Source organism: Poecilia formosa, unplaced genomic scaffold, assembly GCF_000485575.1.
Source record: "Poecilia formosa unplaced genomic scaffold, Poecilia_formosa-5.1.2 Scaffold129, whole genome shotgun sequence".
Lineage (NCBI taxonomy): Eukaryota > Metazoa > Chordata > Actinopteri > Cyprinodontiformes > Poeciliidae > Poecilia > Poecilia formosa.
In genome coordinates, this window is record NW_006800068.1 from 420,878 (window position 1) to 437,783 (window position 16,906).

The window sequence follows — 16,906 nt, forward strand, 5'->3', positions numbered from 1 at the left end:
CACATTTATGTGCCACCTTTTCTCGGTCCATCACATAAAATCCCAATAAAATATACCAAAGTCATTGGTTGCAGTTTAAAAGACAAAACTCAGTGTGTGAATATTTCTACAATCCACTGTAAGGTGAAAATTGTTTAACTTTCTAAATTCAATTCCACTCTGTGAGTCTGAAAGAAGCAATCAGAATGACCTTCGTATCTGTTCTCTGCTGAAAGTGAGGCCTCAGGGGATCCGAGTTTACCCAACATCACCATGGCAGCCACAGCTTCTCCAACAAGGTCCGATGTTCTCTTCCGAAATGATTTTCCAACACCCTATTGTTCTTAAAATTAAGTCTGTGCTTGCTTTGTTCAGAGTGTGGCTCTTAGCAGCACGTTTAGTCTCACTGGTGTCCCCCGAGCTACACATAAACATTGGTATTTTATTTAAAATGCTGCTCCATTTCATGCATGTTAGGACAAAGCGTACCCGTACGGAGTGGAATAAAAGCATTATGGGCCGATTTTACAAAAATACTAAACAGTACACTTGAAATCCCTGAAAAGCTCAATTATAGTCTCATGTTCCGTTCTCCCAAAGGGCAAATTGGAGCCCAATTCAAGCTTCTCCCATTATCTGTACTTAGATTTGTTTTGATAAGATGAATGTTTCAGGATTTAAAGCCTCTGCATCATCTGAGTGGGTTCAGAGAGAGGGGTTTAATTTTCCAGCTCTGGTTTTGAACCCTTCGTTTTTTTTGTTTTGTTTTTTTTTGCTTTTTTCTGTTGTGAAAGGTTTGAAATAGTTGAAACCTTCAAGGGTTTGTGAGGATTACAGTGTTGTAAAGGGCCTTATGGTTGTTACAATGCAATGAATAGAATGGGTTTTGCAAAAAGCTCCATGAACACTCTTATTGAAATGTTCTTGAACCCCTGAAAAACTCATAACCACATTCTCACATCCTGTTTGGCTGATCTTGTTTCTTTTTGAGGGCTTTTGTTTTCCACGTTTCTTTTAACCAAACAGCCTGAATGGAGCATAGAAACAAGCTGTAGCTCTGTGAATCAGAAAGAGGACAGCATTTACCCTTGGTAGTAGAAAGAGTAAATTAAAATGTTAGTTTGATCTCAAGAACGGCCTGAACTTGCAGAGCTGAGATGCACACGAGGGCTGAAGGTGACATCGACAGGCCCGCAGACCATCCAGAGGGCCGAGGGCGACTCCGTGACTTTGGGTTGCAGCTACATGCCGAGCTTTTTGGACACCGGAGAAATTGACATTGAATGGTCTGTGCTCAGTCCAGACACTACCAAGAAGGATCAGATGGTAAGATGCAAGATGATGTAAAGAATCGTCCTGAAAGCAACAAAGCACTCAGGAAAACGATTCTTTTCTTCTTATTCATTTTTGGTTTTACATTCTGTTGAGAAAAAATATTAACTCACTAAAACCTTAAGTGCTTCTTCTGACTTTATCTCAGGACATGTTGAATATGAGCCCCATGTGTTTGTTCAGCTTTTGCATGCAGCTGGAAGTCCAATCTATCACAATCTTTCTTTTAAACTGCCTTCCTCTCTCCAGGAAGCATCTCTGACACTGAATCCAAGTGGATTTTAAGAAATTTGGCTAGAAAATCAAAAGATTTCTCCCTATTAAGAATCAGAACACAAGCAGCTGTAAAAAAAAATGTTGAGTGCAAATCCTAAAACACTGTAATTTAGCCATTTTTCTGCTTTTAAAAAGCCGGTCCTGATGTGAAGTGGCTGTGCTTTCATTTTAATACCCAAAGTCAGTCAGACTATGGTTATATTTAAAGTGCAATCAATTTTCACCAAAAAAGCAGAAGTTTCCAGATGAATTAAAACAATTTTTATTTATTACAAACACAGATATAGTTATAACTTTAATTTACCAAAATAAAATGTTATTTCACATTGTAAAGTTAGAAGTTTGCATGAAGAAAAAAAATCTGAAATTTACTGGAATTATAAAGTTAGTTTATTTCTCTGCATTTTGCAGATTTATGCATTTCTAAGATTTGAAAGTAAAATATGGTTTTAGCCAACTGTAATAAATAAAACATCCCTCTTCTGAAAATGCAGTTCTGTGAAAAAGAATTAGATTTCATACCGATTCCTTCTGTTTTCGTGTTTTGGACAACTTCCAGAAATTGATTTAACCGTAAATTATGTTGTCTGCCAGAAAATCAACCAGTTCCTGACCCACAGCTAGAGAGAATGCTCTTCATGCAGCAGGAGATTTATCAAAAACACATCTTAAATCCAGCCCTTAAGTGACAAAAATAGAAGGTTTCAAAGTGACTTCATCAAAGTCTTTTCTTAAATTCAATTGGGATGACTTAAATAGACCTTTCATGAGTCAGAATAAAACAAGTCTGCAAATGGTAGTGGGCCAAAAGTCATTCACAGTGATTCAAAATATGTATGAGTTTATTCAGCTTGTTGTTGTCTGACATGAAAAGTAAAAGGGATAAATATGTTGAAGGGAGAATATTGATAAATATCTAGGTGTAAAAATGAGTGGAGTGAGTACAACCATTCAAAAGATTCATATAAATATACAAGTAGATTTTCTTCCAAGCATTTGTTTAGTCGTAGCTTTAAAAAACCTCAACAACGCAGATTCCTGAGAAATAACAGTTTGCATGCTTTTCTAAAACATGAGTCGACAGGGGCCCTTCTGCGCATCTAAAAAAGATTAGAAGGAACACAGCAATTCACAGAAAGTCATTAGCATTCCTTTTGGGACGTGCGTTCTGACCCACAGATTTCCACGAGTGTTGAGATTTCCCAGCTAATTAAGCAAAAATGTATTTTTATCTAGCTGAATTTTTTCTCCAGCTTGTTTGACTGGCACAGGGTGAACACTGGGTGTTTCACTGCTGCTTTGTGAGAAAACTTCTCCCTGCTGTCTGGTTGGAAGTGTGCCAGCATGAGCGCAGAAGCTGGACTCCACAGTGAACTTGCAGTGAAACTTGAACAATGAGCTCAGAGAGCTTCGAGAAAGAGAAAGTTACAGTTCTGCTGGGATTTACATCTCTAATCAAGTGTTGTTTTTTTAAAGCTTGATTTAATGTTTCTCTCGTATTGTTTTCCAGCTTCTGTCGTACACCGGCGGCACCGAGTACCACCATGGAGGTCCTAGAGTTACTGAAGGCTTCAGCTTTGCTGCAGGCGATCCCTCCAAGGGCGACGCTTCTCTCTCCATCGCTCAGCTGTCACGCAACCACACTTCTACCTACCAGTGCAAAGTGAAGAAGTCGCCTGGGGTCGACACCCGCAAGGTGTCACTGGTGGTTAAGGGTAAGACTGGACACTGACCTGTCACATGGCTGCATTATTTATGGGAGTCGCTTAACAAATAGAGCTTGAGACAGGGTGAAGGAAGCGTGTTTTAAGATGTCACAGCGCTGCTCTATTGGCAGCTAAAAATACAGAAATGTTCAGCCTCTTTGAACGTTTTTCTGCGTGTTTTTCTGGGAGTTTATGTGACGAACCAACAGAAGTTCATCTATCATGTGAAGTGAAAATGATACACAATGAACAGGCAGGTTAACTTTAGCTAACTAGCTGATTATGTTGGTTTAACTGTCTTTTAAGAAGTTCCAGTGACCTTAAACACTTTCTTTGGGTCTTCCAGTAGTACTTACAGTTACTGCTGCAGAACAAGCTATCAAGAATAAGAAAATACAAGATTTTGACCTTTCTTTTTGGAAATAGAAACAATAGAGGTGTCACGACTTACCAGTGGCATTTGGTCATTTCACTCAAGTAAGAGCAGAACTACTTTAACCTACTTGTACAATAACAAAATGTATCTTGCGATCTGATCCAATATTTAAAAAAATCTAACTGGACAGACAAAAATATGAAGTTCAAATATGAAGTTCAAATTCTGGTATTTTTAATGCAGAAATGAACAAAATGAAATTCTGTCACTTAAATATGACTGAGCAATCACTTCAGTAATTATCTGCCTGTTTACTTACATGGCAAAAGCAATAAGTTTGCAATTCCATAAATTTTAAAGCTCTTGGTGTCATTATTGGTTGTGAAGGACTCAAATGCAGGCAAGAGGCAGACATGATTGTTTGAGGGTTGATCATTTAGAGGTAAAAGGAGTGGCTGCTACATGTAAAACAGTCTAATTACTAGATGTGGAAAAAAGCTGACTGAGAACAAAAAGTTAGGCAAATAAATATTTTTACTTCCTAGCAGCTTGCTGAGCTGCTTTAATGCACAAAAGAAAAGTAATTTGGTATCAGCTGGTTTGTTTAAATGTTCCTGTCTGCCTCCCTAACAGTGCTAAAGCCAAAAACGTTTTATTTTATCTCTGATGCCGTTTAGTTTCTTACCAGCAAATGCCACACACAACCCAACCTGCTGGAAATGAAGCCAAGATAACTTACGTGTTCAAATGTTATTGCAAGTAAAAGTTTAGGAGAGATTTTTATTTTCCAAGACGTACCATTTTCGTTGCTAATTGTAGCTCCAGGTAATTTCACTTTTAACTTTCTACTTTTTAATTGTACAACAGATGCTCTTCTAGGATGCTTTGTGCCAATTTAAGACTGAATGATGAAAAATAAATTAAAACTTTTAAGTTTCAGGAGTTTACATACTGGTCAATAAGACACGTGGCTAGATGTGCTAACAGTTAGCTTATTCTAAAGCAGGGATAAATATTAGATCAGTAGAGAGTTTATTTTTGCTTTTTGTTCTGCCATTTTTCCTGCTGCTTGTAAAAAGTTAAACTTTATTTATAAGCTTAAAGGCAACAGGCAGCGGGACTTTTGGTGCTAAGGTTGTGCTAATAAGTCCAGATGGAAGCAGATTCCCGATTTTTGTTGTTCTTCGCTCTAATTCTGCTGTAAGTGACCTTATTATAAGTAAATAATATTACTGTATGTCACATTGAATGTTAGTTAGGAAAGTTCTTCTGTTTTGGTTCTAATATTTGCTACATGAATATATTTCTATATTTATCGCCAATTTTGGCAGGCTGAAATCTTATCAAGTCCAAGCAGACCATTCCATTTAATGGTCCAATGAATCTGATAAGCTGGTGACAAATCAAAACAAATGTTTACTCACTTTGCAGTTCACAACTGTAGTTCCTTCTGCATGCATGATGATGAAAACAATCTTTTAAAAAATGATTCAAACTTAATTAGCTAGTGTTTCCTCTTTGGGTGTTTTGTTCTGCCTTCGTCCGAGGCAACATTTTGGAGACTTATTGTAAAAATAACCTTAATAAAGCAATACCTAGTAGGGTTATAATGTTAATTTTATTGTGAAACTTTAATACCAACTAAAAATCAATCCCAAACTTCATCAGCCTAAATATACAAAAACATAAATATTGACATTAACATTGGAATTGGCCAATGTTGGTCTTTTTTTTAAAAAAACGTATCTGTATTAATCAGATTACTAAAACTGGGCTGATATTAAGAGCTGAGGATTATTCTCTAATTGTTGCCTTTATCCACCCACACAAAATGTGAAAAATTGGCATTTCTTAAATAGTTTTAAAATCTTTTCAGCAGTGCTTTGACAAATTAAGACAATAAGACAAAGAAAAAACGTCAGGGTCATGAAAATATCTATATTTTAAAACTCAGGGACACAGTCATTGAGGGAGAATATATATATATATATATATATATTTTTTTTTTTTAAGTGCCTGCAACGATGCTTTGAAGTGACCTTGGATGAGAGCAGCTATTGTAGGGAAATGTTCAGATCTGAGGCCTTGGCTTTTCTATAGTTGTACTAATATTGCAGTCATCGCCTTCTCTCATTCTGACCTTTAATATCAAACTTGTAATGAAAGGCTTACAATCTGAAGAAAGCACTATGCTGGTAACTTACATAAGCAGCTAGCAGTTTCAAAGAGACGGCGATGAAAGGAAAGCTGCGAGGTAACGACTCACTTCACTTTTCTTCTTTTTTAGATTGTTTCATTTTTTAGAAATTGATCCTAGATTTGATTGGAATTAAATTATTTTTAAGCTGCTTGGTATTATTTTCAAAAAGGAGGGCTTGTTCATCTGATTTTAATTCAATCAAACTACAATTTTTGGGGGGATTTGTTTCTCTTTTCCTTGTCAGAAGGCACCATTTAGTTCATTGAGCATATTTCAAAAGGTATTGCTTTATTTGCTCTCTTTTTCAGTCGTTCCCCTTTTTATTCAACACGTCAACTCACCCTGCCTGTAAATAAAATAAATGCGACAGAAATGGCGATGCGGGAAATACCCCGATGGTTTTGTGATTGCAGTAAAACCATCTGTGCCTCGCTGCTGGCTGGAAGGAGGAGAGCTGGTCGGTGGAGCCGTTTCTCTGCACTGCGAGTCCTCTGAAGGATCCACTCCTCTAACATACAAGTGGCGGAGAGAAAGCAAAGACCCCATGCCTGCTGCTGCCACACAGGGTAAGTCTGACCTCTGTTGATGTCATCTTGTTACTGCACATCAAAGTGTGTGTGTGTGTGTGTGTGTGTGTGTGCGTGTGTGTGTGTGTTTGGAAAAGGAGGCACTGTGTTATTGGATCCTCTGTGCACAAAATCGAAGGACCCATTGTCTTCCTGACTCCACAATAGCTGCCTATTAACTCTCTCCTAAAAGGGATTTACTGTGGTTTTTACAAATTATTGACATGATGAGTCATCCAGGAGAAAAATGAAGAAGTAATAATTTGCACTCTCGAGATGAGCGTGCAATTATTTTCCGTGGACTTTGGTGCATTAGCTGCATATCATTGGCATTTTGTCCCGATCACAGATTTAGCGAGTTGTTCTTTCCATTGTTTGCCACAAACTACAGACAGTGGCTCGCAAAAGTATTCACACCCCTCGAGTCTTTTTTTTTTAATATTTGACGCTAGAATCAAAAAATGTGTATTTCGTTGAGGTTTTTTGTGATAGACCGACACATAGCAATGCACAAACCGTGTTAGCGCTACCACATAAGCTAACGTTGACAGTTTTCCTTACTTCCGTTAACAGGGGGTGGAGCGGAGGGGGCACAGCCAATCAGCTTTAAGGAAAATACGTCACATTTCCTGGATTGGCTGCTTTAGCATTTTAGTGTATAGGCATGGTAGCTTCAAAACCTGTTATATATATATATATATATATATATATATATATATATATATATATAAAAATCTATGTCTTGCGAATACCTGAAGGAGCCACTCTAGAAATAAAATTTAGGTGTGGCTCCTTTACTCTGTTACCTGTGAATAAATCCCATTATTGACTTCACAAATTTGACTCGTATTGAAGAAGAACGCTATTGTTGGAAGAAACCTGAATTTCTTTCTGCACTTTTTGTCACAAATGAAGTAGAGATATTCTGATGGATGCAACCTTAACATCTAAGAAAAATGCAGAGATGACACTTTTCAATTGGAAGAGGTAAAAAGTACCAGAAAAAACCTTTAGGAGGCTATCAGAGACAGGACAAAACATGCAACCAGAGATTCAATGAAATAATCCAGATTAAGGAATTACTACAAAGCGCTCAATATAAGGTCTCCCTCTGCAGCAACAGTGTTGTTTGTCTGAGCACGTGAGCCATATAAAAATTATTTTTCATCACGTGGAGGGGCGGAAAATGTAAATTGGTACAAATCTGAGCAGCTTACAGGGAAGTGTTGTTGTTTTCTGGATTAGATCTCTGTATGTGGCAATGTGCGTTACAGACGGCTCAACCGGGGAGTTGAGAATCAGCAACCACACACAGAGCTTTGCAGGGATCTACCTTTGTGAGGTGAACAATGCTGTTGGAGCCGAACGCTGCAGGATCAGCCTGAGAGCCAACAAGCGTAAGAGGAAAACACACACACACGCACGCACGCACGCACGCACGCACACACACACCTGCATAAAATCATGCGGGGCCCCTTTTTGATTTAAGGTTCCTGTTTTGTAGCGTTGCCGCAGCCTCCTCATGGCTCCACTTCGCTTACATGTGGCGCTCGGGGGACACGAGTGCGTCACTCTTAATGACGGCAGTAAGAGGTTGCTTTTAATGTCTAGAAATAACTGTATTTATGTAATGTTCTTGCTTGTGTTTCATGTCAGTGTCTCTTTGCTGCTGAGTCACAAAGTCACTGAAGAGTAAAGCCAAAATGAGCCTGCTTCCTGTCGTTTATCTGCCATCTTCTGCAGGGAAAGGTAGCAGCAGAAAAAAAAAGAAAAACCTCCATTTAAACTACAGCAAATAACAAGACTGTATAGGAGGGAGTTCAATAAGTCTATTAATACACAGAAAGCTCTGACTGAGGTGGAGAGCATGGCTGTGTCTCTGTGGGGATGAATGCAGTGGCTGAGAGCTCAAGTAGGTACGCTCTGTGATTCAGCCTGATATTTCAAAAAAAAATCATCTCTTTTGTATTTACACTAGTGAAAAAAAAACACATTGTTTTGGAATCTCAGTCTCCTGCCTCCTGAATCGTGGAGCGAGCTTACGACGCTGACATCTTGTCGAGTCCTTGGCTCCTTGACTCAGCGCTCAGATTTTTGGCTCCGGGCGGTGAATGATTCATTTTCGATTCAAGCGCAGGCTTCTGTTCCAGACCAGAGGTTCCGGCCCTGCGGCTCAGGAACGCCGCCAAGGGGTTTCAGGATAATCACCAGGACATTATAGAAAGAGTTTGCCGCATAGCGTTTTTATTTTTTTCCCTCTCGTACGTCTCTGTGTCTCTTCTGATCATCGTTCCTCTCCAAGCTATGGGAACATCTTAGATAAATAACACAAACTGAGGTGAACATGTTTTTTTGTGAGCTGTATTATGGATTAAGACTTCAGCTCATCCAGCTGCACCGGCGTAACCCAGGGCTGCGTTCTCACCCCACTCTTCTTCTCTCTTTGCTCTTTTGAACCTCAGTGGACCGTCTGAGAAACTCCTGAATATCACAGATGACAGCACTGTTTTGGGCTAATCCAAATGCTAACAGTATGGTCAGAACCACCTGGTGCTAAACTAGTCAGGACTGTGGAGATGATGGCGAACTTCCAGGGCTCACTCGTCCATACGAACACTGTGGCTACTGTGAATCACTTCCTGTCCCTCTGAACCAGTTCGCTCATCCACAAAACAGAGCAGGACCAGACTGTAATGAACATTTACGTCTGTGGAGACAGGTTTAGGGTCAGGAAAAGGGCAGCGAACATATTTGCAAACCCCACACATGCTGGACACTAACAGTTTAGAGCTTTACTTTCAGGATGGCGTTACAGAGCAGAGTTTGCAAAACGGAAAACAGTAAATAAAATCCAAAGTGAGGAGATACATTTTGTTTCAATTGGATCACTTCTAGGTTTTCCAAAGTGTCTGAGTTGTTAGTCATATTTTGTTGTGAAGATCTGAAGGGAGAAAACGATTAACATATAATCACTGAACATGCAGCGCTGAGTGGTTCAGTTTGTGGAGCGGCGCTGCATGTCTTCCCTTTTCTCTCTGCACCATTTCCTGTCTACTCACTGCTCAATAAAGGCCACTAGAGTCTAAAAGTATTTTTTTTTCTTTAAATAAATGCTAAACATGAACAGATTGTTTAGAGACTCTTTTCTTTTCAGTTTCACAGTTTGTGAATCAGTGTTTTTTTTCAATAAACGGTTCTGAAATGATGTGTGGACAAGAGTGTTTGAGCTCAGTGGTTGTTGGGCTGCATTTCCTCTCAATAGGTCAAATACAACAACCGTCAGCTCTGAAATAAATAAATAAACTGTATCTGTATGTTCCAGATTAAAATAGATGCATCACTGTTTCACTTAGAGATGAAGATCCTGAAAGATGGTGAAAATATACTAATTTATTGACTTGCTCTGTAATGTGATATTCAGATTATTAACTTGTTACTTCATTACTCTTATTAGAATAAGAGAAATTTAAATCAAACGGTGAAAAAAACATGTTTTTCCTCCATTTTGTAAAAAAAAACTGAAACCAGCAGCCCAGTTGAAATTGAGCTGCTGTCACTGGGCTACTTCATTTTTTTAGATGAAGTCCAGCCTTCTAAATATGTAAACTATGTGGTTAAATTCAGAGAAATGTTTAGATAAACTATTAAAAGCTAGAAAGATGAATATGTACGTTGTGCATCTCACCAGAACTGTGTAGTTCCTGTGTTACATTTACTTTCCGCTGCTGCAGCAGACCTCCAGCTGTGCAGCTGTGAAGAGAAGCAACAAACATCAACAGACCCAATTTAGCTATGAGCCTGAGATTTCTTAGCAAGCAAGAATGACCGAGGTGGAGACAAAGGTGTAAGATTCCTGAGAACGTGTTTCATTCCAAACATCTCTGAGCTGCGAGACGTCGCACCACAAATCACCTCAAATATCCTCTTTGAATACCTGACATCCATTTCAGCGCCATCGAAATGCTGCTCGATTAGACGAGAGAGAGAGAAAAAGATTAGGGGAAGTGAGTTTCTATTGCCTAGAAATTAATTTCACAGCATCCAACATCAGCAACAGATGCAGAGTAAAAGCAGTCTGATAGAATAAATGTGTTTTACAGATCCAAACAGATCTGCAGTGATCGGGGGGAACGTTGTGGGCTCGCTTCTCCTCGTCTTCATCTTACTGGTGTTTGCTGGGGTGCTGTACTGGAAGCTGGAGGACAGACGCCACCATGATAGGGAGTTCTCCAACGAGATCAGGTAAATCCTCGCAGCTCATAGAGGACTTAGAAGCCGAGTTAAGAGAGTCAACAACTAAAACTTCTGCAAGAACTCGACGTACCCTCACTCCTCCTCCTCGTTCTCGTTTGAAACTGAAGAAGCTTTGTGAAGTCGAGATTGAGTAAACTTTCAGATCAGAACAAAAAATGTTAATTAAAAACATCAGAAAAACCTGAAACACTCCGAAATAAAGCAGCTCTGAAAGAAATTAAAACCAAACATCAGACAATTAGAGTCACGCAGGAGGAGTGAGTAAATCGCAAACACACATGATGAGAAAGAGAAGTGGCTTCCCTGAGGAAAACAATAATGGTTTACCTCTTTAAACTATAAAATACATTGTACAACATTTGGCAATGTACAAAGAGAGATGCATGGTACCAGGTTGTAGCATAAAATGCAAAAAAATGCAGGGTGATGTAATTAAGTATCAGATCATAAATTGGTGGGAAGCCAGTATAATAATAAATTACATACATATCTGATTATTTATTATTCAGATCTCACTAAAACCAAGCAAACCAATCAAACTAAACCAGAAGGAAAGTCACAAATAGCAAGCTACGCCTCGGTGTATAATCTGCTGGTGTATATATACCAGATGTACCCAGAGGTTTCTGATATACACACAGAAAAACATCATCAGACACTCACTGACTAGACACAGACTTGACATTGGAGACCTTAGAGGCTGCAGAAGACTTGAGACGACCAATATCATCCTATAAATCTGCACTGCATTATGTTAGTCTATCGCATTAAATCACATTAAAGATTTTTGCTGCAACATGACAAACGGTGAGAAACCTTTTGCCAACACTTCCAAGTAAGCTACTTGTTGACTTGCAAAGCTATTTTTGCAGCATTTCATTTAAACCCTGAATATAAAGTTTCACTGGTCTGCAGATAATCTAACTCCATTTCGGCGTCTCGGTTAATTGTGTTGCTTAAATGTAAATTTTCTGTCTGACGCTTTGGCTTGGTCACGTTCCCCCCTCGGGTTTCTGCCTGACGCTTGCACCGCACTGTTCTTTTAAACTTTGGAACAAGATTTGAAAGAGACATTCAAATTCCCCCAGAGAGCAATAAGAGGACGTTCCCAGGTGCTGATTACTAATTGGGAGCTTAGCAGCAGATTTGTACAAACGTCCCGACTGCTCCTCTTCCTCTGGGTACGCCTCTACAGCTGTCTGTGTTTCAGCCACTAAAAATGTGTGATCGAATGTTTGAAATGTTCTCTCTCCGACTCTAAACTCTTTATTACACTCCATTTCTTCCTGCATTACGACTGGGTTTGAGACTCACTGTGCATTTGTGGATAAACATTTAGCGCTGTGGTTGAGTTCTTTGCAGCCCTAAATGTCAATTTCTGTCCTGGCTTCTGAAGTTTTTCCGTTTCAAAGCCAGTCCTTAATAGGCTGCAACTCTCTGCTAAATGTAAATATTGTTTGGGCTTTTTGTTTGGTTTCTAATCTCAGCTGGACATTTACCACATGCTTTTATTGTCACTAACAATAAAAGCATGTGCATGTGTAGCATGTAACATATTTGAGAACTCTTATTGGCAGAATTGATCATGTTTAATGACGTTGACTTAGTTTTTAAGCACATTTCTCAAGCGATTCAAGGTTTTCCACAAGCTTAATGTTGGCCTGCTTTCTCTGGCATTAAAGAGGCCCACAGCATGATGCTTCCAGCACCATCCACGACTGTCCTTATAGCCTTTTTAGGGTTTGAAAGCCTCACATCGACTCCTCCAAACGAGTTTCTTTTCCTTGTGGGCAAACGGCTAAATGTTCATCTGCACCTTCCTGAAATGTAAAGCGAGTTTCTCTGTGGAGAGTTTTGTTCCAGCAGCTTGAAGGTAGAAAAACTCAGGGTGTTTAAAACAGCAACATCCAGCCAATGTTGACTGTTTTGTTCATTATAAAGAGCTTAAAGCGATGTTCAGCCCTGCCAACAGAAGTTATCAGATTTTTTTCCCCTCTCAAAATGTGCATTATCTCAAAACGTATTATTGATATACTAAAGCAAACACTTTGTGCTGGTGGGAACCTTGAAATGCCATAAACATGCAAGTTTGCTTCCATTAAATTCTCATCGTCGGTTTTATTTACACAATAGTCTGAGTGAGCGTTGATTCAGTTTTCGGTAAACATAATTCCTTCGGGTAATCCCTCAGTAAAACCCGACATATTGCGTCCTCAAATATTGTTCACATTCCTGGAAAAGATGCGAAGAGCAGCTTTAAAATAAACCTTCCAGATTTGTTTGTCACAGTTTTTCTTGCTGTAGATCTGGGCGACATGTGGTGAGCGTTCAGTTCGACACAGATCTATCTTCCTTGAAAGGCTTTGCTCTCCTTTGTTTTCCAATTTCTGTCACCACAAGGGAAAAACAAGTTTACAGTTACTAAATTAGACTTCCTGGAATTTTAGTTGTAAAATATGAATAAAAAGTAATTTCTTACTAATTTAAAGTGGCAGTACATAAAATCCACATTCTTGAGCTTTACATGATGCTATAGTGTTATTCTTTTATCAATAACATACCTGGAGTTGCAGGTTTTTCCATGAAACTCCTCAGAAATGCCGTTTCCAAGCTGAACTTCCACTTCAGAGACCAACTCTCCTCTGCAACTTCCCCACACGGCTCCTCCAGACTAGCGGCAGCAGCTATTAGCATACACTTGCTGAGTTTGTCATTCAAACTACCAGTTTTTAAGTGAAAAACTAGTAAAAACGTTAAATTCTAGAGGAACGTTGTTGTGATGTCATCCTGAAGGCGTCAGAAAGAACAAGAGCTTCTTAAAGAGACAGAGGCCCAAAATCAAGGCATTATATTGATTGTGTTATGTGCCTGGAAAATACATAATACTGCCTCTTTAACACTTGTTCTTATACTTATTTCACAGTTAGTAGCACCAATGAACTTTTAACTTCAAATAATAGGGTGAAAATGAAAAATGCTTCCATTATATTTGTTTCATATTAATTGTCAGAGGTGGAAGCTGATCTTAGTTGGTAGTGTTGCTGCCTTGCAGCAAGGAGAACCTGGATACAAATCCTTTCTGCGTCTGGGTTCTTTCCGTGTAATCTGGATTCCTCCCACAGTCCAAAAACAAGATGTCAGTTCAGCTAGTCACTTCAGTTTGCCCTATGGTGTGAGTATATGCATGGCTGGTTGTCCTGTGTTGTCCTGGACTGGCTATCTGTATCCCATAATCACTGGAGGCGGGAAACAATTTATTAATGCTTAGTTTTTTTCCCCCCTAATTTATAAATCTATTGAAATTAAAGGCTTTTATGATAGTTTTTTTCCACATCTTTATAATGATCTCAGGGTTAGCCATTTCTACTTTTTCTGATTAAACTGGCTCTGTATATCCGTCATACTTCGGGTAACTCCAGCAACGAATAAAATGAGGTTTATATTTTATTTGAGCAGAAAAACCTTAGATGTGAAAGCAGCAGTAATTCTAGAGGAGCTCAATAAGCTCTCCTGTAAGGGGTGTAATTTAAGACTAATGGATTTTATTCTGGAAAGACCTTTGTGTTATTAGCACAAATATCCAATTTAACCTTTAATAAAATGCAATTTGCTGCCATTTTGAACTTATTACCTGAGTTTTTTGCGTGCTTGTCCTCAAAATTGGGTTTGTTTACACAGTAGATCACAAATAAACATCACGATGTAAATAAGAGCTGAACTGAGGTGAAATGAGTTATTTAAGTTCGAATCAATTTGTAATCAACATTGCTTGAGTGAAGACTGCCGCCGTTTTCAGTGTGTCTTTACGGATTCCCACGCTTAGCTACAGCAAGCCATTGAATAAGATGATTAATTTAATTACAGAAAGTTTTCAAACGAGGAATGCATTTAAAACATCGGCGTTTCCTTTCCCAAGGGGTTCCCTGCTGCTCTGAAACACCACAGAAATAGAAATGTACGACAATGAAACGCACGGCTGCTCAGAGGCGACGATCTATAACTGACCCTACATTTGACATCTCTGGAAGGGTTTCTCCTTTTGCAAATAAACACCGTCTCCTAAAACCTGCTGCACTCTATGGAAAAAAAAAGAAAAAAAAGAAAAAAACACAAACAACCCACAGGCTTTCAAAGTAGACACTGAAATGTGAGACCCATCGGTGTGGGAGGACAGCGTTGTATACAGGAAGACGCCGTCCTTGACAGTGCGAGCGTGTGGACTTGCCCATGTAAAAGAAGTTCAGTTCTCCTTACAGTAAAACCGTAGAGAAAAGCCTGGGATTACAGGAAAGTTTCATGAGAGCGAGACGGGTCAGCGACACTTGAATTGGTCCAAATGAGTTTCACAGCGCTAATTCCAGCAGTTAGCCATCAAAAGAGGCAGTAATAAAACAAAACCTTTCTTTTAAGTTCATACAAGTGAGGTTGAGGTTGCACCTATTAAAAACCAGTGTTGTAACCATGGAGACGAGAGCAGCTATAAGCTATATGACTCAGCCGCAACAAGACAATAGACAAATTCAAGCTGAAGTGTGATCACAGAGTCACATCAGCCCATTGACATGAATTTCACATTCATTTTCACAGAGTCGGTGCATTTCAACCAGTTTTTGTCAGGATTCAAGGTGATGCGGCTTTACTGAATTTTAAAAATAAGAACCCAATGTAAAAGCTTGAATTTCTAAGACACATTTTCTGCTCCACATTGGCTCAAAAACATTCGTACAACCACACTAATATTTAGATTGTAAATTCCTCTTTATTTACACACTTTTGACATTAAATCTGAGAGTATATTTTAGAATTTAAAATGGTTGGTTTCACATTTTCAACAAGTCTAAGATCAGAAGCTAAACGTTAGCATGGATTAGCGATGACAAAATCTGTTTTCTTGTGTTTTTGGGATTGTTCTAATTGTATGTCTTTATAAGAGCATCACAGTTTGCAGTTTTACTTCTGCTCATCAAACGTTAAGTTTTCATGAAGGTGAGCTTTCATTCTTATGGATAGCTTATTGTTAAGCTAACTGAGAAAGCTCAAGCTAACTTTAGCGTAGCAACATTGATATTTGTGTTCAGCTATCCCCATTCAATGTTTCATATTTTCTGTTGTTTTTATTTAAAAGACCTAAATGATTTTCTTTTTTTATTTATTAAAAGTACACATAAAGTGTTTTGTCCTGGTTTTTAACCAGGAAGGGGTTAATTTTATATTTTTAAACTGAGCACAACAAAATGATGTTTCCCACTGCAACAAAGATAAGAGAAGGTTAACCGGGTAAACACGGGGGCTGGAGAGCCAAAACAATCAGCTGAAAGACACTTTATTCAGCTTTATGAATGCAAAACCTGACGTGGAAAATGAAAACTGCAGCCAATTAGCTTCTGTGACTCTGTGTGGTGGATTTAAATAATTTATTTGTTAATTTTTAGATGTATTATTATTTGAACTGGAAAACAAATCATCAAATTTATTTTCTGCAACTAAGGAGCCAAAATAAAAATGCTTTTTAGTGAATGCTGCATGTACGCTTAGTGGTTTTATAACCAGCCCAGAGAACAGAACACATCGACATAAATAACTTCACCAGCAGCACAAATAAAAATGGAAATACTCCGCTGTGAACCATAAGCCATTTGATTTAATTTTGTGAATTTTGTTTGTCAGCTCTGAATTATTCCACGTTACACAAAGAATCCCAAATACCACTGCCAGAAAACCCACCTGGGGCAAGAATTTTCCATCTCGATTCACCAAAAAGAGTTCTTCTACTCCCAAGAGCTGGATTACAAGAGAACATAGAATGAAATCAGTCAGACGTTTTAACTGAAAGGTAAAAAAAAATGAATCCAAGTCAGTTTTTGCACCTTAACTGAATGCAAATGGAAAGTATCTGCTAAAAGTAACCAGAGTGAATACTACACTTGAGCAGAGGAGACATCTCTGAAACTAAGCTGCTCTGGGACCAGTGTTCAAACATGCTCTCTCAACTATTGTTTTCAGAATAAAGCTAATACTGTGGGAAATGCAGGCACAACTAAGGGCATAAATTTAATTTAAATAAAACTATCTGGTAACACTTTATTTGAAGGGGGTTGAATAAGACTGTCATGAACATGACATAACACCTGTCATAAACATGACGTAACATCTGTCATAAACATGACATAACACCTGTCATAAACATGACGTAACACCTGTCATAAACATGACGTAA

The 16,906-nt window shown here is 38.6% G+C and overlaps 1 protein-coding gene across 1 annotated transcript in view; it reads left to right on the forward strand.

Annotated features, from left to right (window-relative positions):
- Window positions 1-1,107: 1,107 nt before the first annotated feature.
- Window positions 1,108-16,906, forward strand: part of vsig8a (V-set and immunoglobulin domain containing 8a) — a gene marked incomplete at its 5' end in the record, with an annotated part of 19,503 nt that continues 3,704 nt past the window's right edge. Inside the window, 5 exons of the mRNA XM_016676159.1 lie at window positions 1,108-1,305; window positions 3,098-3,302; window positions 6,283-6,435; window positions 7,710-7,832; window positions 10,536-10,677. Coding sequence (XP_016531645.1) covers window positions 1,108-1,305; window positions 3,098-3,302; window positions 6,283-6,435; window positions 7,710-7,832; window positions 10,536-10,677 — 821 coding nt within the window. The remainder of the gene's footprint in view (window positions 1,306-3,097; window positions 3,303-6,282; window positions 6,436-7,709; window positions 7,833-10,535; window positions 10,678-16,906) is intronic.